General features: G+C 33.5%; 3 protein-coding genes and 2 long non-coding RNA genes across 11 annotated transcripts in view; 2 read left to right on the forward strand and 3 right to left on the reverse strand.

Moving 5' to 3' along the window:
- Positions 1-6,417, reverse strand: part of LOC139782335 (uncharacterized) — a 97,442-nt gene extending 91,025 nt beyond the window's left edge. The window contains exon 1 of the long non-coding RNA XR_011720855.1: positions 5,753-6,417. This is a non-coding gene — a long non-coding RNA (uncharacterized lncRNA). The remainder of the gene's footprint in view (positions 1-5,752) is intronic.
- Positions 1,841-4,341, forward strand: LOC139782332 (ejaculatory bulb-specific protein 3-like). The gene is made up of 2 exons (XM_071721327.1): positions 1,841-2,165; positions 3,994-4,341. Exons 1-2 carry the CDS (start codon positions 1,856-1,858, stop codon positions 4,152-4,154), a joined length of 471 nt encoding a protein of 156 aa, XP_071577428.1. The 5' UTR covers positions 1,841-1,855; the 3' UTR covers positions 4,155-4,341.
- A 918-nt stretch (positions 6,418-7,335) lies between the features above and the next one.
- On the reverse strand, positions 7,336-10,215 carry LOC139782334 (uncharacterized). 3 transcript variants are annotated; one of them, XR_011720854.1, is made up of 5 exons: positions 9,826-10,215; positions 9,539-9,742; positions 9,230-9,443; positions 9,052-9,150; positions 7,336-7,473 (listed from the first exon to the last, which is right to left on the reverse strand). It is a non-coding gene; the product is annotated as an uncharacterized lncRNA (long non-coding RNA). The 3 variants fall into 3 exon arrangements; XR_011720853.1 differs by having other exon boundaries at positions 9,816-10,214; XR_011720852.1 differs by having other exon boundaries at positions 9,821-10,213.
- Positions 10,216-11,035: 820 nt separating this feature from the next.
- On the forward strand, positions 11,036-14,284 carry LOC139782330 (metallophosphoesterase domain-containing protein 1). 2 transcript variants are annotated; one of them, XM_071721323.1, is made up of 5 exons: positions 11,036-11,269; positions 11,485-11,629; positions 11,719-11,995; positions 12,724-12,950; positions 13,870-14,284. In XM_071721323.1, the coding sequence occupies exons 1-5, from the start codon at positions 11,147-11,149 to the stop codon at positions 13,995-13,997; spliced, it is 900 nt and encodes a 299-aa protein (XP_071577424.1). In that variant the 5' UTR covers positions 11,036-11,146; the 3' UTR covers positions 13,998-14,284. The 2 variants fall into 2 exon arrangements, with proteins under 2 accessions (XP_071577424.1, XP_071577425.1); XM_071721324.1 differs by having other exon boundaries at positions 11,081-11,195.
- A 182-nt stretch (positions 14,285-14,466) lies between these two features.
- Prps (phosphoribosyl pyrophosphate synthetase) overlaps positions 14,467-20,343 on the reverse strand; it is a 9,752-nt gene continuing 3,875 nt past the window's right edge. For 2 of the 4 annotated variants that reach the window (XM_071721319.1, XM_071721322.1), the window contains exons 3-7: positions 20,128-20,311; positions 18,740-18,802; positions 15,963-16,186; positions 15,563-15,896; positions 14,467-15,448 (exon numbers count right to left, since the gene is read on the reverse strand). In XM_071721319.1, the coding sequence (XP_071577420.1) occupies positions 15,356-15,448; positions 15,563-15,896; positions 15,963-16,186; positions 18,740-18,802; positions 20,128-20,311 (898 nt within the window). In that variant the 3' untranslated portion in view covers positions 14,467-15,355. Of the gene's footprint in view, positions 15,449-15,562; positions 15,897-15,962; positions 16,187-17,389; positions 17,414-18,739; positions 18,803-20,127; positions 20,312-20,343 lie in introns of all 4 variants that reach the window. The other 2 variants (XM_071721320.1, XM_071721321.1) reach the window with 2 other exon arrangements.

The raw sequence follows: 20,343 nt of genomic DNA on the forward strand, positions 1-20,343 counted from the left end.
TTACTTACTATCAAAAGAGTAAAAAAATTTTGTTAACAAATTTTGTATTTTTTCAAAAAATCAATGCCTTTTAAACTATTGATTTTCGAAGATAGATCCATATGGACCTGTATCCTATAGGATCTTTTGCGTTACATCAAGCAATAAAAAATGATATATCTTTTGAAAGAGTTTACGCACAGTTTTTGTAGTAAATACTTTTGGATAAAAGAGAAAATATTCAAAATTTTAGTTACCGAACTCTTTCAACTTTAAAATAATATATCCAACTTTAATGTGTCTGTAATTTCTCTAATTTCTCTCATTTTTCCAATAATTCTAATTTCTTTAAATTTCTCTAATCTCTTCCACGAAAAAAAAGAAGTTGTAAAATATGGACAACTACATATCTTACGACTAGATTTGTTACGGTAACTAATTTTTTTTCCGTGTCGAAGAGCATAGTCGGACCGACTTCTGAGAAAAAGCATGAAGAAGACTGTTTATTTATAAAAAATTTATCTATTTACAAAGTACGACTAATTCTTATTTAATTAAATTATCTAATAGCATATAGGATTTTCTACAATAATATTCACCTATAAAATTACACGTTTTAATTTTGCATTTTTTTACATATTACAAGACTGCCGAATATTTCGGGAAGTATAATTAATGACGTTTTAGCTGACAAAACGATCAGATATGATATTTTTTATAGATAAATATTAAATTAATGATTTATTAAGACTACTTCTTTGCAAGGTAAATCCTATAAAAAATAGTGACATAAATAACACTTTTAATATGATAATATAATTTTAAACTTTTAAGACCATAATTTAAGACTTTTATTATTATTTTTTTTTTCATATCGAGCTCTGACGCGTAAGAAATGAGAAAGAAATTTTTCTTCTGTTGTCTATATACCAAAATACATTTGTCTCGTCTTTTTTCTTCGTGAGTTATTTATTAGTCTACAGTGCCTACATATATCGAAAGAAAATCTTTGGTACAGTTTTGCTAATTGGTGGTGTTTAAGCGAAAAATTCATTTCTTTCGGTAGTGAAAAATAAGAAAAAGATTTATCTTCTCTGATGTAACTATATAATAACTGCAACAAAAAACAGATATCTTGATTGATTGTGATTCTTAGAATCCTTATTGCACTTTGTATTTTACTCAGGATACTCGTGATTACATATACACGTGGATTTTTTCTTTTTTTGCTATTACAATATCCAATATGGTATCCAGTTATACGATAATTACTAGCGCAAGGTCACCTTCAAGAAACGTATTTCATTTGACACATAATAATGAAAAAATATGATTAGAGAAATAGGGACTTGAAGATTTATTAGTCGTTTCGCGTCGATCCATGAGAAACTTGTTCATAACTCAGAAATAACTAACTGCAATGCTTGAACGCTTAAGTATATATATAATTCGTTCGTAGGAGTGAGATTCGAACTAAATCGAAATTACTTATTAACAAACTCATACAAATTTTGAAAATCTGATCTGAGAAATCTATGATGATCATCTATGATGATTCATTTATCTATAATATTTACATTTCTGGCTATGATATTTCTCTTTTTATCTCCCTCCCAATTCTTTGGGAGAATTTCTTTGTGAGATCAACCGCGATGAAACAAGATGCGAATGCAGAAAATAAAATATTCATTTCTCAGATAAATCTTTAGGGGACAGAAAAAGCATCTACGTAAACGCTTTTTTTGAATTGTGAATCACTCGTGACGCACAACGCTAAGATGAACTCGTCTATGCTGGTAAATCCTCTTGTCTCTTTTTTTTTCTTTTATTATAATTACAGATATACCATCATTGAAGTGTGACAACCACGTGTGCAATGTCCAGTCTGAAACAACAATTTTTTGCCGCGGCCAGTCTGTATAAATGGATTTGCTGCTCGGTTATACTAAGTATTTCTATTGCGAGAGTCAGTGCAAAGGTAGAAGAGACGATGGCTCGATTAAGCTTCATTGTGACGATGATCGCTGTTGCATTGGCGTGTGTATTCGCGGAGGAGAAGTACTCGGATCGGTACGACGATATCGATCTCGATGGAATTTTGTCGAACGAAAAATTGCGAATGCAATATTACAACTGCTTCATGGACACCGCACCGTGCAAGACCGCAGATGCAAAATTCTTTAAAGGTATATTCTTACGCATAAAACGCCCTACGTTTATGTATTTTTTTTCTTTGCTGTTTTTTTATCAATGTAGAATCGATTTTCTCTAATGGTAGTAGCTGATATATTTGTAGCTTTTGAGTAATTAACGGCTGCTAATGAGGGATCTATGATGAATTGAGTCGGTAACAGGGATTTAATTGTGTATCTTGGAACGAGGTGAAAATTACAAAAGTGGGCAAATTTACTGGATTTTGACAAATAAAATTGTAGATACTCTAGTAAGTTTCCTCACTTCCGTAATTTTCACCTCGTTTCAAGGTATACAATCGACTTCCAGAAGTATCATAAACGAAAGTAACATTCTTAAATTAATTTCATGTGACCAGAATTTTAATTCGAGAATTTCAATTTAAAATAAAAAAAATATTTTCTTAGCATAAAGATGAATAAACTTAAAAATTGGGGAAGAGTTAATAAAATTGCATTAATTTTGTGCTTTGAACTTGCATTGAGAAAAACATCGATAAAAACCAAACTATCAAAAGAGATTTGTTGTTCAAAAATAGAACTTTCTTTTATTATGTATCGGGTGTGCACACACAAAATCATAAATCAGAATCTTAACTATGAGTTTTGCATGCATATCAAAGATATATTTAGAGCGCGTATTTCCCGTTTAAATATTCATGTATCACGACTGTTGGTTACTCGAGAAACATTCTCAGGGCGGTATTCATAATCGGATCTTATATCTAAGATCATCTTAAGTCTGGTCAAAAGCAGTCTTAAGACTCCGTCCAGCCAATCAAATGACCGTATTAGCAACTTAAGACATTACCGCCCTCAGACGCGCATATCTATATGAAAGTTGTCTTTTATAAGACAATTTTTACACTTATAACGTTTATAATTAAGATACATAACATTGCTAATATGGATAGCCTATAAGGCATTATCAATGTTATGTTATTAATTAATTTTTATTATTATAAGTCTATTACAGATGTCTATTAAACATATCTATTATATTATTACAATAGATAACCCTTAAACGTGTAATTTTGCGTAGCATTCTGAGTTTTTTAAAATAAATAATGACTGCTTATAAGAAATCCTAAAAACTTTGCACATGTGCAAAACCACACACTTAAGGGTTAATAATAATATGTAAATATATATCATTATACTTAATATTTATAATAATAATAATATTCAAACATCGATACATAAAATTACGGAATATCACTTCTAATTCGAGACAATAACAATGACTTTTAATTGGGATGTAAAAATCATCCGAGGTGATCGTTTATGCAAAAAAATGAGGTGATCGTACATAAGAAATATGTATAAGAAAATCTTGTCTGTACAGGAAAAAGGTTTGCTTAATTCTTATTCCGCTATTTGAAAACAACAACGATCTTACAAATCTTGCGACAACAAAATGCTAGAGATAGAATGTTTTAGCAAAAAATGAAATCTGCTTCAGCAAGTTTTACAAACAGATGTTTAATAATAGTATAGATTTCTGAGAGTATATATTTTCTGAGAATAATTTATGCAAACAACAATGAAATTTCCTATTGACTATCGGTTTGAGAGTTCGACGATTTTACTCTCTCATCTTCGAATAAAAAGTCTCTTTAGAAATATGATGGACAAAATATAGACTTCGATCTTTTATCGAAATGCATACGATTTACAGCAATGCTGAAATATATTGTATTTTTAAAATGTCTGACTTTCTGAATATTATTTTTTTCTAATCTTTTCCATTTTTATGGGCTTTGTATAATTTTTGATGTTTTATGTTAAAACGAATAACTATTGAGCTTTCTTGTGGTTTTAGGAGTCATAGGTGAAGCTCTGCAAACTCAATGCAGAAGATGCACTGAAAAACAAAAAGTCCTTTTGGACCACATGGCCGATTGGTATACAACGAATAAGCCCGACGAATGGGACGCCTTCGTTAGGAAGACCGTAGAGGATGCACGAAAGAAAAATGGTTAAAGGACTTGATAACAAATACCAACCAGACTCCGATAAAGGATAATCTTGAAACGACAATCATCTGTAAAGGTGTTGAATCCTTTACATCTGAAAACTCATTGTTCGGTGAAGAAACTAACGCTGTAATTCTTGCAGTACTGTACTGTAGTGTTATACTGTTAGAATAAAAATATAAAATAAGTATCAATATTGTTCTCCTTATTATAATCGTCAAGTCTTAGCGCTTGTAATACGTATTCTTATTTTGTAAGCCCATATCAAAAGACGCGGTAATTAAAAAGATTACATCTTATAATTAATTCGCATGTCTAAAAGATGTTCTATTATAGTAAGCAAACTGTCCGCGCAGCATGACAATAAGGTAAATGCACCTACTTGTGACCACCTAAGATTTTCGTATGAATTAATAAGAGAGGAAAATACTTTAAAGTGATTCCAATCAAGAAGCATTGCAATTATACCGAACTCAAGATTAATCATTTTTGTATCGAAAAACTTGTTTTACTCGAGTTTTAAACATAATCTAATAAATATGAAAAGAGAAATTGCAGACTATGTAAATGGATGCATCAGTGACTGCCTGATTTAATTTTGGATGTATCGATCAGTGATCGTCGTTTCGGTTCAATTAGTGGTATATTGTATTTGATAAAAAAAATCACTCAATAATTGAATAAGTAGGGGAGACCGGGGCTAAAACGTCTACGGGGTAAATACGTCTAATCAAATATCTCGGAACCTGTATATTGTGCGAACTCGCTATTAACATTGTAAACGCTGCTTATGGTACCCATATGACCAACGGAGTTTCGGCAGGTTACCTGCCGTGTTATGATTTTTACGAGGGCAAATGTGTTTTCGTGGTGAAAAGTGAAATTTTCTGCGCGTGGAAATTTTGTAATATCTGCAATAATATTTGCTCTCCAAATCTCGAGGTACGTGATTATAAATGCATGCTGATTATAAAGAGTAATGCATGCTGAACACGAATCCAGTGTAGATATTTAATATTTCATAGGCGATCAAACCTGAAACTGATTTACCCCAGGGGGTAGACTGTTTAACCCCGGCGTTTTTGAGATTTCAATTTTTCCACCGTTGTTGTTTTTGCTCTATACCGGTTGAACAAAGCGACGTAGACAAAAATTTCCTATATAAATTTTGTAGCTAAAGGTTTACTCTTTACAGTGGTATACCACATTTAACTATAATTATTTATTTTGTTGTTAAAAATCGGCACCGAAAAAAAACGGACCGTTTAGCCCCGGTCTCCCCTAAGTAAGCAAGTAATTTGAAACCGTGATCACAAATCGGCATAAAATCAGTATAAATCGATATAAAACACACGATGTGTCAGTTAACCCAGAGTGATAGTTGTCGCTTGAGTTTTCTCTCGAGCATACATCGAATATTTTTCCGCTTACTCGTACAAATGCAATTCACACCCATCTATAAGCGTATGGAGATCGGTATTAATTTTTTTTTAACCAGCAAAATTTACTGCTATGACTATTTTTCTTGAGCTCGTCACTGATGAATCCATACGTGTTTTGTTGCACCGCTTTATAACGTTCGCCTATATACTCAAAATCACCAACCTTTCTCGATCGGAACCCACGAATAGCACAACATTCCTTAATCGTTCACTGATAGTTTTGCACACTGATGGTTCTCCAACGCTTGTTTTTGACGACGTAACAAAACTGTGACTGTGGGAGCTTTCCAGCAAGTGACACAAGCCGACACAAACATCGTTCTATCTTTCTTTTTTGGCAATGAGTAATAAAGACACAACGATACCTGTGTCGACTTGTGTCGCTTGCTGGAAAGCTCCCTGTGTCGTGACAAACACCAGATCTACTGTCGCCGTCGGTAAACATGCGTTCGATCTGCCACTGCAATATGGTACCGACACGAGCGCCTTATATCACATTTTCACGAGTATTTGTTAATCAAATATCACTAAAACCATATATCAAATCGTGGCTTATTAATCGCAAAACACAATGCATATGCTTTTTGAAGATGAAAATTACTTAAAACTTCTGACTAGTTTAATAAAAGTCCGCGAGTGGTCACAGATATGATAAGAGTCACAAGTGCGTTTACCTTAGATTATGTTAGCAGATTTGCTCAGATATTACAACAGATCCGGTATCATCTGTGTTATTCGTATTTAATTCATTTTTTGCAATCGACCAATATCAAAATGGTCGATTATCATGACGTTGATAGCCAATTGGAGTCGATTAAGGGGCAATTTCACCAAACACGGTTAGCTTAACCGACGGTTAAAGTTAGCAGGATTGACCAATAGAAATGAATCCACCCTGCTTTCTATTGGTCAATCCTGCTAACTTTAACCGTCGGTTAAGCTAACCGTGGTTGGTGAAATTGGTCCTAAAAATATAAAGTCAAAACTCCGTTTCACGTGCAAAAAAAGTGCAAAAGGGTGCAGGTAAAACGAACGTATCCTTGTGTATGTACATACATATGTATGTATGTATACAATACATACACAGTAGCGATGTAGCGTAGCGACGGGCTGAACGGGCTGTCTATTGGCGTTTTCGATGTTTTCGATTTGCTACTCGACCCGACTCGGGTCGCATCAATGGACGTGGAATACATACACAGATATGTATGTATTCCACGTCAATGGCCTAGTTTACACCGATCACTTGATATGCGTATTAAACAGTAAATAACTATTAAATAAGTCTGATTATTGACTGATCAGTTCAAATATACTCCCTAAGAGCAAAAAGTCGACTTTAAGTCGACTTGAAGTCGACTTCTACCAAAACTGACTTGGCAGAAAAGTCGACTTTTTTAAGGACGAAAGTCGACTTCAAGTCGACTTGAAGTCGGCGAATGTCTCAAAAACCGCCGATTAAAAGTCGACTTTCCGTCATGACAAGAAGTCGACTTCCCGTCATGACGAAAAGTCGACTTCCCGCCAACTTTTAAAGTCGATAAAATAAATCGCTGCGTACGTCTAGAGGTCGATTGTGTATCTTGAAACGAGGTAAAAATGACAAAAGTTAACAGATTTTACTAGATTTTGATAAATAAAATCATAGATACGCTAATAAATTTGCTCACTTTTGTAATTTTTACCTCATTATTTCAAGATACGCAATCGACCCCTTGCTGGAGGGCTAAAACTGATGCATTTCGATTTTTTTTCATATATAAAATAATTTAATTATCTAAAAAACTGTATAATTACAATCCTAATGTTTTATTCTTAATTACAAAGGCGGCCATATCTGTGCCATTTCTGCGTGCGCGGATTCCGGCAGCCACTTCTGGTAAGCTGACAACAGAATTAAAATTAAAACATTCCAGCGTTAATCGCGAAACAATATGCAAAATTAGCTATATAAATATATATAATATATATATTATTATTATAATGTTGTAAATATATAATAATATTGTTATATATATATATATATATATGGGACATTCCATGTCAACCGGAACAGCGCCGTGTCCAAAATTTGAGAGGGTTTAAAAATTTTTTCCAGGGTGCAAAATTTATGTAAACATATAAGCTTTCGAATACCGAGTGCGCATTTGAAAAAATTTAAAATGGCGGCCTTAGTATGGCGCCTAGAATGCAGAGAGTCACATAATAAAAAGTTATAACTTAAAATTTGTAATTAAAAAAAATATGGTCATATTCTGCGTCAAATTTGAAGTATAAATGCCCTCTTGCAATTTTTCGATATAACGCATCCTTTTCGAGATAAAAATTCATTAATATCGAAGTGCTGATTAAACTTGGAAGACACGTAAATTGTGCACGTGATAGTAGGTTTTGGGGTCACTGAAAACAAATCTGATATGATGAATAATATGAAAATTCAAAACGGCGAAAAATTTAAAACACACACACACACACACATTCTGACTCCGCCGTTTTGAATTTTCATATTATTCATCATATCAGATTTGTTTTCAGTGACCCCAAAACCTACTATCACGTGCACAAGTTACGTGTCTTCCAAGTTTAATCAGCACTTCGATATTAATGAATTTTTATCTCGAAAAGGATGCGTTATATCGAAAAATTGCAAGAGGGCATTTATACTTCAAATTTGACGCAGAATATGACCATATTTTTTTCAATTACAAATTTTAAGTTATAACTTTTTATTATGTGACTCTCTGCATTCTAGGCGCCATACTAAGGCCGCCATTTTGAATTTTTTTAAATGCGCACTCGGTATTCGAAAGCTTATATGTTTACATAAATTTTGCACCCTGGAAAAAATTTTTAAACCCTCTCAAATTTTGGACACGGCGCTGTTCCGGTTGACATGGAATGTCCCATATATATATATATATATATATATATATATATATACAATATTATAAATATATAATATCCACAGACTTTTATACTAGACCACTAACATCTATGGAAGCACTGCCGAAAAGCTGATGCGAATGCGAGATGCAAGTGGTAGTGAAGGGTGCGGCCATATTGAATTAAGTCATTATCGGGTGTTCAGTTGCTCATGATGTGCGTTTATCTGCATTCGTTATTACAGTACATAACGAAGCAGGCAAATGTTTTTGTGTTAAATATTGGTACATGTTATCAATAAGTTTGTAAGTCATGCCTTCGACGTGTAGCGTACTTGGATGCCGAAATCGAACCACTACTCCTGTAGTATTAAACCCTTTCTTTTGGACATTCTGTATATGCTAGACTATTGTATAGAAATCTTGTATAAAACCACTTGTATAGAATCTGTAGTATAGCATATCTTGACTAAAATCAACATGGCGGCAAGCATCACGGCCGAGATGCCTGTCAGCGGTCTAGTATTGTACAGAAGTCTATGATAATATCTAAATATTATTTTATAAATTAAAATCTCACATTTTTTTATCCAAACCCCAGATTTCTAGCAGTTTGTATTTGGACACGACTCCCTGCGACTGCAGCGTTTGTACTATTGCTTGAGTGCGTGGTATCAACCTGAAAAAATCGTATTGAATTGATGTAATCTATTCGATGAATCAACGTGAAATCGAAAGGAGATAGAATAACGATTTACCTGGCCCATGACTTGGTGATGCTCCCAGGTGTCGCGTCAGCAGCGACGGGACAAATTGTTTCAGCTTAGGGCACACTTGACCCTTCAAGAAGAAATACACGAACCACTTGACACCGTCCACGGATGCTCTATACCCATCGATGGTAGTGCCCATCCGGCCTTTCCGAATGTACCAGACACGCGGCAAATGATCTTCTCAATTCCTTGATTATATCTATAAATAAGAATAATATTCGATCATAATGAAGATTAATATCTTTATAAATATGTAGGAAAAACATTATAAAGCAAGAATTGTGATAAAAATACCTTGGCGGTGGATCAACCAATGGTTCACTAAGATGGCATAGCATGGGAGCGAATTTCGGCAATCATTCGGGTTCTATCGCCGTGACACCTCTCATGTACATCTTATTCGTTTCGTACACCTCTTGATAAACCACCTATTCCGGACTGATTTTCCGTAGAACGCACAAAGAATGCATGAACACAGGTTCCTCCATTTCTGGTGTTCTGAAAGATGGTTCAGAATGGAGAGCTGTCGCATTCAATAGGTCTTAATTATCGATGATAATAAATAACACACCATACCTAACCTGTAAGCATGTTTCCACTTGGCCTTAGCCTGATCCTCTTTTACCTCGTCGGGCGAAACCTTTCTCGCGACTTGATCCGCCATACCTGCAAAAACTATCTGGCGCAGCAATTTCGCTTCCATGTCGGTTGGTAACGGCATTCTGTAACAATTCCTCGCACTCGCGTAAGCTCTGCTCCTCCAGCCTCCTCGAGATTCGCCGCCATATTGATGATGCATGACGCGCCGCTTGACTGTTTTTCGTCTTTTTATAAGTCGACTATTTAGAAGTCGACTTTTAGGCCCAGTTTCACAGTGGCCAGTTAGCTTAACTAGTAGTTAACTCTCACTCTCTGTCTCTTTCTAACCTCAAAGGTTAGAAAGAGACGGAGAGTGAGAATTAACTACTAGTTAAGGGTCGGCAGGAGACACGGTGGAGACCTCTGTCGGGTTGGCTTAGCTGCGACTTGCTGCGAGTCCGTATTTTATTTATTATAAATTTTTAAGAGCAAAAATGCAAAATCGGGCTCTTTACCTCCCTGCATTATTATATAAAGAGTATATAAAAAAAAATTCACGAATCTATGTAACTTATTTTATGAGAAATCTGGATATTACGAATCCGTAATTCGTAATATCCATATTTCTCATAAAATAAGTTACATAGATTCGTGAATTTTTTTTTATATACTCTTTATATAATAATGCAGGGAGGTAAAGAGCCCGATTTTGCATTTTTGCTCTTAAAAATTTATAATAAATAAAATAGGAGTTAAAGTGCAGTTTAACGTGCACTTAGTGCATAAAGTGCACCTGAGTGTACCTGAGTTTGCCTGGGTCTCCTGCCGACCCTTAAGCTAACTGGCCACTGTGAAACTGGGCCTTAGTCGACTTTCCGTCATTTTTAGAAGTCGACTATTTAGAAGTCGACTTTTAGTCGACTTTCCGCCATTTTTAGAAGTCGATTATTTAGAAGTCGACTTTTAGTCGACTTTCCGCCATTTTTAGAAGTCGACTAGAAGTCGACTTATAAAAGTCGACTTGCCGTCGACTTTCCGTCAACTGTGCTCTTATAAGCCTTGTGTACACGATACTAGAAATCGGTCCGAGTTTCGATTTAAGCCAATGAAACTGCTGCTTTTCTGTAAGAGCTGCAAGTTGATTGGCTTAAACCGAAACTCGGACCGATTTCTAGTATCGTGTACACAAGGCTTTAGGGCTATTTGATACGCGTATAAAGAGATCGGTGTAAACTAGGCCAATGATGCTAGAGTCCTGTATACATGATGCGACCCGAGTCGGTTTGAGTCGCAAATCGAAAGCGCCATATTTACCGGTTCAGCATGAAGATAGCTATTCATCCGTTGACAGCTGATCCCACGGCAGCTTGGCGTGAGTTGTCCCAGCATCAGAAAGTCGTTAAAATAAATGCTAAATTGCCGACGAACGAGGCACCGAGCGACAAAGTACGTCCGACGATTTTTAACGTCCCGATCTCTCAGCACGGAGCGATGTATTTGTGTTAACCTTAAACGTCACCTACCTTCACTTGTCCTAGACGTTTAACGCCGTTAATTATACGTTTTAAAGAAGAATTTAAGTTTTCCATTTCTCACGATTATCAATGCGAGCGTATTAATCTGAAACATATACAGGCTTAACAATGATTTTCTATTTTCAGTTGCGTGTGGTATGTATGAGCGACACGCACTCGCTCACGCCGTTTATAAAATTTGACGTGCCCGCGGGAGACGTCTTCATCCACGCCGGGGATTTCACGAAATGTGGCAGCCTGCAAGAGGTCGTAGAATTCAATAATTGGATAGGTAAATTATCGTGTGTACTAATTCGTGCTGTGCATCGACGAGAAATGCAGGAATGTTAAGAGAAGTTACGTATTTTGCGGTAATTCTAGGTAACTTGCCACACAAGCATAAGATAGTTATAGCTGGAAACCATGAACTTAGCTTTGATCCCACGTTCACGCATCCCTTTTCTGTGCATACCAGCGGGGATCACCAGAAGCATACAGGAACCAGTATACTCGACGATATACCTACCTTGGGTATGTCCAAGGATATTCTTGTGGAAGCTATTAAAACTACTAATGTTAAAGATTATTTGACAAATTGTACATACCTTGAAGATTCCGAGATTATAGTGCATGGAATCAAGATATATGGTACTCCATGGTAAATATCGTCATATCAGTTATACAAAATTACTTTATGAATAAAAGTAGAACATACAGCCACTGTATATTCAAAATTATTAGGTAGTTTAGGTACCCTTTTTCTTCTGAATATCTTGGCAGTGAATGAACGTAAGCTCTTTGTTGTTTTCATTCTATTGGCCTTGTGATTGGTTCAAACAATTAAGGCACAAAGTCTATTATCTTAGGGAAACAGCAATATTATTTAGAAAACTGTTCATTCCGTATGTCGACTTTGATTAATATGGGCGTGATTATTTCAATTTCACAAGCAATTGCTAGACTTTATCTGTTTACTGCCTACAAAAAAGTATAGCAATTGCTTATTAAATGGAAATAATCGCACATAATAAACACGTAAACAGAAAATATTCGTTCCAAGATATTCAGAAGAAACAAGGGTGCCTAATAACTTTGTCAATGGCTGTATAATGTATATTAATCAAGGGTTTATAGGAATTAGTATTGAGAATGTTTATATTTATAAGAGTAAGAGTTATGTTCATATTTTATGTTCCAATATTCTAAAATTAAGTAAACAAGCAATATGTACAGGAAATCTATATTGATCTGTTGTTTAAGATAAATATTATGATTGTATCAAAGATTGTGGTGTTTACCTTTTTTGAATACTATGCGAAATATTTGTAGAAAATAATTTCAGGTATAAGATTTTTATTTCTGAGGGACATTTCATTGAAACTTTAGGCAGCCCGAGTTTTGTAAGTGGGCATTTAACGTGCCGCGTGGAGAAGCATGCCTTTCAAAATGGGAAATGATTCCGTCTGACACAGATATCCTCGTAACGCATACCCCTCCTGTAGGTCACGGAGACCTATGCTGCACTGGAGTACGAGCCGGATGCGTTGAATTATTGTCGACAGTGCAGAATCGCGTAAAGCCCAAATACCATGTATTTGGTCACATACACGAAGGTATGATGAATATTATTATACAGGGTATTGAAAAAAGGTGGTGTGAAATTTTAGGAGTATGTACTATTCGTGAAAACAAACCGAAAAATTTTAGTAAGCATTATTCAAAAAACCATTTATATCCGAGTTATAAAGCATTTTTTATAGCAGATATGCCCTTCGTTCATTTCAACGCACAATTCAGCACACTTTCTCATTAAAGATCGAATACATTAAAAAATTCCAGTTTATTTCGTATTTGTTGACGTTTTCAATTTTCTGTATTAGTTTATCCAATGTGTCAACTGATGTGGCGTACATCATGCTCTTCAAATGTCTCTATAAATAAAAGTGTAACGGATTTAAATCTGGTGAATGAGGTGGCCATGCAACTGGACCGCCACGTGCTATTTAGGCTGTGGTCCACTTGACGCTACAAATGCTTTGAAGCGTTCTTCTTCTCCTTCTTTCTTTATTGAAAGAAAGGAGAAGAGGAATGCTTCGAAGCATTTGTAGCATCAAGTGGACCGCAGCCTTAATTTTCTTGAAAACAATTGCTTAAATGTTGTCTAACAATCATGAGGAAATGCATAAGGGCACCATCGTGAACTATATTTGTTGTCTACATAGAAGAGGAATATCTTGCAAAAGTTCAACGATGTTCATTATTCGTCAACCTCAGAAGCTCGTGAAAGACGAGTATATGAGCGGTTGCGTGTAAATACGTTATACAATGCATACACGTGAAACAAGCAGAGAATATATTGAATGCTTTATAACTCGGAAATAAATGGTTTTTGGAATAATGCTTATTAAGACTTTTCGGTTTGTTCTCACAAGTACGACATACTCCTAGGTATTACCTTTTTTACCATGCTGTATATTTGCAGTTACATTATGGGAACATCTTATCCATTTTACTTATAATTTTGTTTTACAGGATATGGCATATCTTCAGATGGCAAGATAATATACATTAATGCATCAACATGTGATCTGAATTATCTGCCAAGTAATCCACCAATAGTATTTGATATAACATTACCTTCCGGTATTCAAAAATCATAAATCTTCAAACGAGATTAGCATCAATGTATATTTCATTGTGTAATGTTATATCAGGAATATTTCAGATCTTTCTTACGAGCTTAAGAAAACTCATTATGTGATTAACGTAAAATTAGTGATTTCTTGCCTTAATTTATAAATCATGATGTATGTATAAGCAGTATAGTATAAGTGTTAATTCGCCTTTCTTTTTCACACGATTTTTGTAATATCTCAACAATATTAAGTAAAATATAATCCAATTTGTAATCTCTTTCTTAAATAAAAGTAAATTATATTATATATAATTTTTCTTGATGAATATAAACTTTCCATCATCCTGATCATTCACTTAACAAAAGATTACTTAATATTTCAGCATTCTTTATTAAGGATTAAAATTAGAAAAGAATTATTATTGAAAATATGGAATTTTTGGGGATATACTTAATACGTGCTTTAGATAATAATCACCAATAAAAAAAATCACTTTACTTTTTATACATTTATTGTAATATTCAATCGAGTAACAAATGACACTTTTTTTATTAGCAAGACAAAATTTACGATCGTCATCGTAGTCATAACAAGCTAAATTCGCATGTGGATCGGAGGCTATTTTATTGAATAAAATCATTTATTTTTACCGAGTGTAAATTATTTCGATTTTAATATAATTGTAATATAATCATTATAAATTATTATGCTTGCATTAAAAACGTGATCAGTGCCATTTTTCTATCATAATCGTAATGCGTTAGACACATTTCAACTACGAAAATTTATTTAAGCAATTTCTCTTACATTGATGTATGCAAAATTTATATATATATATATATATATTGCAGATCTAAAATTGATTCATCTGATATATGCACTGATAAATTATGCATGACTGTTACGTGCATTGAGGAGTTTTAATCATAGTTTACAAATATTTCAATCCATAAATTACTATTCTCGTCATTATAACAAATTGATCCTTCTATCATTTTAAATTGAGACTGATAAAAAGGATACCATGTCATAAGTTGGAGTTGAAGCTGGAACCATCTTCGATTACAACAAAATTCCAAAGCATCATGTGTCTCTTCAACTTTAGAGAAATTCGTAGAACTATTAAGTTTAAAAAAACATCTTACGTATCTAAATCTCTAATCTTCATCATTTTGTGTTCCGTTACCAATCTTGTAATTGCTATTAGAAATTGACGAAAAAATAGAACAAATGTAAATTTGAATTTAGAATTAGGACACACAAAATATGCACCTAACTAGCAGGTAGACGAAGTAGTTTTTAACTAACAGTAACAACAAACAAATGTAAAAAGAGTATGTTCTTCTTACACAGGTTTGAAGTAGATTACGGAAGATTTTCGTCTAATACGGTACATTCGAAAACAGGTACGATACAGATTCGCCATTATGTGTCCGCCTCACTGCTTCGGCAAACATCATTGAGACATCGATACACTGAAAGATAAAAGGTAATCAGTTGTGTCATGATTAAATCCATATAACACTACTGTCACCGTTATCGCGATAAGAATTTCGTGTCGAAATTTCCCTAACGAAAGAAACAGTTACCTGAATCTTTGGACAATCTTTCATGTGACCATCTTGAGGAATAGTGTTGGTCACTACTACAGCCTCGAAGCAAGCATTGTTAATTCTACTAATGGCTGGCCCACTAAAGATACCGTGTGTAAGTATCGCGTAAACCTTCGTAGCACCAGCTTCCAATAGTTTTTCCGCTGCGTGACAAATGGTACCGCAAGTGTCAGCCATGTCGTCCACAAGGATAGCAACTCTGTCTTTGACGTCTCCGACCAATACCATACTCGCGACTTCGTTCGCCTTTTTCCTTTCTTTATGTATGAGCGCAAACTCAACATTTAATCGGTCTGCGATGGATGTGACTCTGTAAAGTAAAAGACGATCGATGTATCTCTTCGATTAAAGTTATTTTCTTTTTCTGATTATTCACCTTTTGGCACCACCTGCATCAGGAGAGACAATGATACTGTTTCGCCATTCAACGATATTCTCTTTAATCCACTTGAGGACAGCTGGTTCAGCGAATAAGTTGTCTACTGGGATGTCGAAGAATCCTTGTATTTGACTAGCATGCAAGTCCATTGTGATAATGTGATCAGCACCCGCCACAGAAAGCATATTTGCAACTAGTTTTGCAGAGATTGGCGCACGACTCTGTAAAAATACATTTCAATCCATCAGTTTCAAGAATTTGTACGAGTCCTTCAAGTCCATTTGCAACTGGAAATAGCCTGCAATTTAAAGAAATTGCTATTAAAGTCCCTTAAAAGCATGAAAAAATATCCGAGAAATCAAAAATATTATAAATCAGTTTATTTTACTACCTTTTAAGCTAAATAAAAATTTTAGAAAATATGTTAATTTCTCTTTGCTGTGTCGGCTTTTTGGAAGATACAATGTGATTTATTAAACATTGGAAATACATTGCCGAAAAAAAGATTTTTCAGAGGGGACAAAATATAAATATAGTGGCTATACTAAAATATTACTCTTCAAAAGATATAGGTATATTCGTAAAATACATTTTGACAGGGAAACGTTGCAAATGCACCCCAGTTAGACTCTCAACAACTATCGTAAATGAAGCAAAATATCTAAAATTATGAACGCAAAACGGAACACAATGCATCTCGGTCCTTTGCCCTTATGTAGCAAAGGATAGTAGGAGATGAACAAGAGGGCAAACATTGCTAACAGATGCCTAATATACGGAGATAAGTATATATCACAAATGTAAAGATTTATTCCAAGAAACAAATATGTCAATATCGCGAGTGCATTTTTAACATTGTATGTGCAAAATTACATAAAAAAGATTTGTAGTAGAGAAATGCATTGTGCAAATAAATGGAATATTGTTTAGTAAACCACAATACCTTGTGATGAGTGTAAGGTATATAAAAATTAATCATTGTTTCAAAGTATTGCCCGCAATTATAGTATCGACAAGACAAGTTATCACCAAGATAACACATTGACATTCCTATGCTATTTAAGCATTAATAGGATAGGCGATATTTGATTAGTGCATTTGGACAATAACACTGATTTAAGCTTCAATAATTAGTACCCAGTGAAACATACATATGCGTACCCCACTATACTAATTGCCAACAATGTACTGCTATTATATTAATATTTTGCCCTCTCATTCGAATATCAATATGCTTTGACCAAATGTCTCATTCATTCATTCATAGGAATACCACGGTGTTGTATAGCAACGATATTATAAGTTTGGTTAGTCCTACAAAGAAAATTCTCGTCTGAATCCAAAAGTAATATTATAAATCGAATGGTTCATCGAGTTATCATTACAAACGCTGCACTCGACAATCTCGTTGCTATTATACTCACTGTAGACAGGTCGGGCAGAATATCCTGAAAATACCCAACTATTCAGAAACTTAAAGGAATATAATTATAACTTTTTTTCCTAGCAAACATTATAGTCAATAATGGTTTTTCCGATCTCTTTTCGTTTTTTAATGAGAAGTGATATGGAATTGTTTAATTTTTAATCTTATATATTATTTTCATGCAGTACCCAATTAATATTAAGAGGCGCTCATTTTTGTTGTATGTAAATAATATAAAAAATTGTAAGAATATCAATACCTTAAACTTTTATTTAAAATAAAAACATGTATAAAATAAACAAAATAAGAAAAACATATAATAGTAACATATTTAATAAATTTAAATAATTAATGAAATAAAGTTAACATAAAAAATTGATTAATTATGTAGTTATTATTATCGTGGCAACAAAAATGTGCAGAAGACCTCTCTTGGAGAAATCTAGCACGAGTTTTGCAACACCCGTTTGGGTTATCTAACTTCTGATAACCTTACGTCATTATGAATAACATGCTTGAAATGTATGCATTTGTAGTGCTTAAAATTTTAAAATATTTGCTATTTATTTTATTACAAACATCTCAATTACGTCAAGTGATAAAATGTTATATTAAAAATTACAACTATACGCGTAATGTAATATTAAAATTATCTATATTCTCATAAATTGATACTAAAAGCAATGAATGTTTAAAGTGAAATTTGGAATATGATGTAAATCTGATTAAATAATGAAATTTGTAGAAGCATAACTAACTCATGCTTGATTTTCTTACAAGATTCAGATGTTTATATAAATGATATAATTCACTTATAATCATAATATGATTTCTACAAGTAAAATATAAAATGTTATTATATATACATATATAATTTATAACTCATAATATATAACTTATGTATCGCTTGCATATTTTAATTATATTATCCTTATATAATTAATACTATTTCCCCTGTATACATACTTGAACTATGTGCTAGTTTCACTATTTGCTTCACACAGTATAATATTGAAAAAAGTAATATTTTTTTGTATTATTTTGTATATTTGTGGATATATATCATTTATATAAAAAGTATGTATTCTAAGATCCCGATAGATATCCTCTAAAGAATGTAAAAAAAGAATCAATAATCAATATAGCAATCATTAGCGAATGACGCAGGTTCTGATCATAATCTGTGTATTATCCGGTGCAGCCCAATAACATAAAGCCGACAGAGTACAAGCATATTTCATATGATGATGAGATCGAGTTTGCGTTCCAGAAATGATATTACTCCATTGGTCTGTTGCAAAGCTATGAAAGAATTAAAAATAGAACATATAGGACCGCCACAAGTTACCCTGAATTTCCACTCGTTCGACTTCATGACAATCTGATTTTTAGAGTCTCCACCATCACCGCCCTGTGAAGATATAGTATGTTAAAGAAATATAGAGCTTCTTCAAGGTAATATTTTCTCCGTTATCACGCTTGTTTCAACCCTATCAAAAACTTCAAGAAAATAGTAAGTAACAGACATACTACAAAATTTGCATTTATGTACATCATTATAACATAATTGCACAATCATTATAACATAAATACAGCAGTTGCGTCTATATTAGATATATTAATTGATTAAGAAGTGGTGATCAAATATTCTTAAGCAAATAACACTTAGTTTGCAATTTAATAAAAATTTGCTATTGAGGTGGAAAAAGTTAATCACTAAAATAAGATTTTTAAAAATGTGCTTCCTGATCAAGTTAATAAATTGCAACAATTGAACATATTTCATCAGATCAAGTCATCTTAAGTCTTAAGTGATCGTATAAAATAGACGGGAAATTTTAATTGCATATATTAACTACCTGTCCACGAGACACACCTAAATCCTGTTGAGAAAATGGTCACGAGTACATATCTTATATTTTTTTGAAAGCCATGCCGCTGATACTAAAGTACTCCTAAGAGGAAAGATTAATATTCACAAGTATCTATTTATTCAGAAATAAATGGATTGTAATTATGTTAATCCTCAAACATTAGTAGTAATTAAAGAAAAAGAGGAATCATTGTAGTTACAATACACATATAGTTTTATGTTGATGTACATATATACAGATTACAGATCTATACGCTGCAATGATTATATAAGTAATTTAGATACAAGTCTCAATTATTAGTGTTTTAAGCCTTTTAAACTGTATATCACGAATAAGATTTTAAAGTAAAAAACATAACTGTGCTGTAAACATATGTACATATATTGTGTTTAACGTTAATAAGATGCAAAACGTAATTATTATTTTACGAAAAGTTTATGATAGAAATACGTGCATTCTTTAAAGTATTTACAACAAAGTCAATTTTTCTATATATAGATCTACTGTAAATGCATGTATTACACTATGTTTTTCTTATACCAATATATTATCTCATATAATACGTTATAAAATTGCAGATAGCTTATTGCATGTCGCTGATGCAATGTCGACAAAAGATGTGTAAGCATTAATACTTTACAGGAACAAATAACATAGTCTAATCAAAATATCACAAACAATATTTCGGAATATGACGGAAAATTAGAATATATACTTATACCTAATATGGGACATAAAATTGAAATATAATTGGCTTATATAAAGAACAGGTACATTAGCATTATTTATACGTATCTCGCTACTACTTATAAAATACAAATGTATAGGAGCAAGTAATGGTTACTCTATCCGTTTTACCTACCTTGTCTTTCTTATCTTGCCTGGCATAAGGGAAACAAGGAATAACCGCTGTTACTCGTGATGCAGAAGCAATTTTGCAAGCGTTGATCATGATCAGAAGCTCCATAAGATTGTCATTCACCTCACCGCTTCCACTTTGCACAATGTACACATCTTCCCCACGGACAGATTCTCCGATCTCCACGCTAAACAGTATTAAATCTTGCGTTATTTCCTG

Source organism: Temnothorax nylanderi, unplaced genomic scaffold, assembly GCF_030848795.1.
Source record: "Temnothorax nylanderi isolate EJ_2023f unplaced genomic scaffold, tnyl_v1.0 TNYL_tig0405_pilon, whole genome shotgun sequence".
Classification (NCBI taxonomy): domain Eukaryota; kingdom Metazoa; phylum Arthropoda; class Insecta; order Hymenoptera; family Formicidae; genus Temnothorax; species Temnothorax nylanderi.

Bases quoted from the DNA above. Each gene is read 5' to 3' on its own strand.
- LOC139782332 (XM_071721327.1), top strand. From the start codon at position 1,856: ATGTCCAGTCTGAAACAACAATTTTTTGCCGCGGCCAGTCTGTATAAA. The intron at 2,166-3,993 runs GTATATTCTTAC...TTGTGGTTTTAG, and splicing joins AGATGCAAAATTCTTTAAAG to GAGTCATAGGTGAAGCTCTG.
- LOC139782330 (XM_071721323.1), top strand. From the start codon at position 11,147: ATGAAGATAGCTATTCATCCGTTGACAGCTGATCCCACGGCAGCTTGG. The intron at 11,630-11,718 runs GTAAATTATCGT...CGGTAATTCTAG, and splicing joins AGAATTCAATAATTGGATAG to GTAACTTGCCACACAAGCAT. The intron at 12,951-13,869 runs GTATGATGAATA...TTTGTTTTACAG, and splicing joins ATTTGGTCACATACACGAAG to GATATGGCATATCTTCAGAT.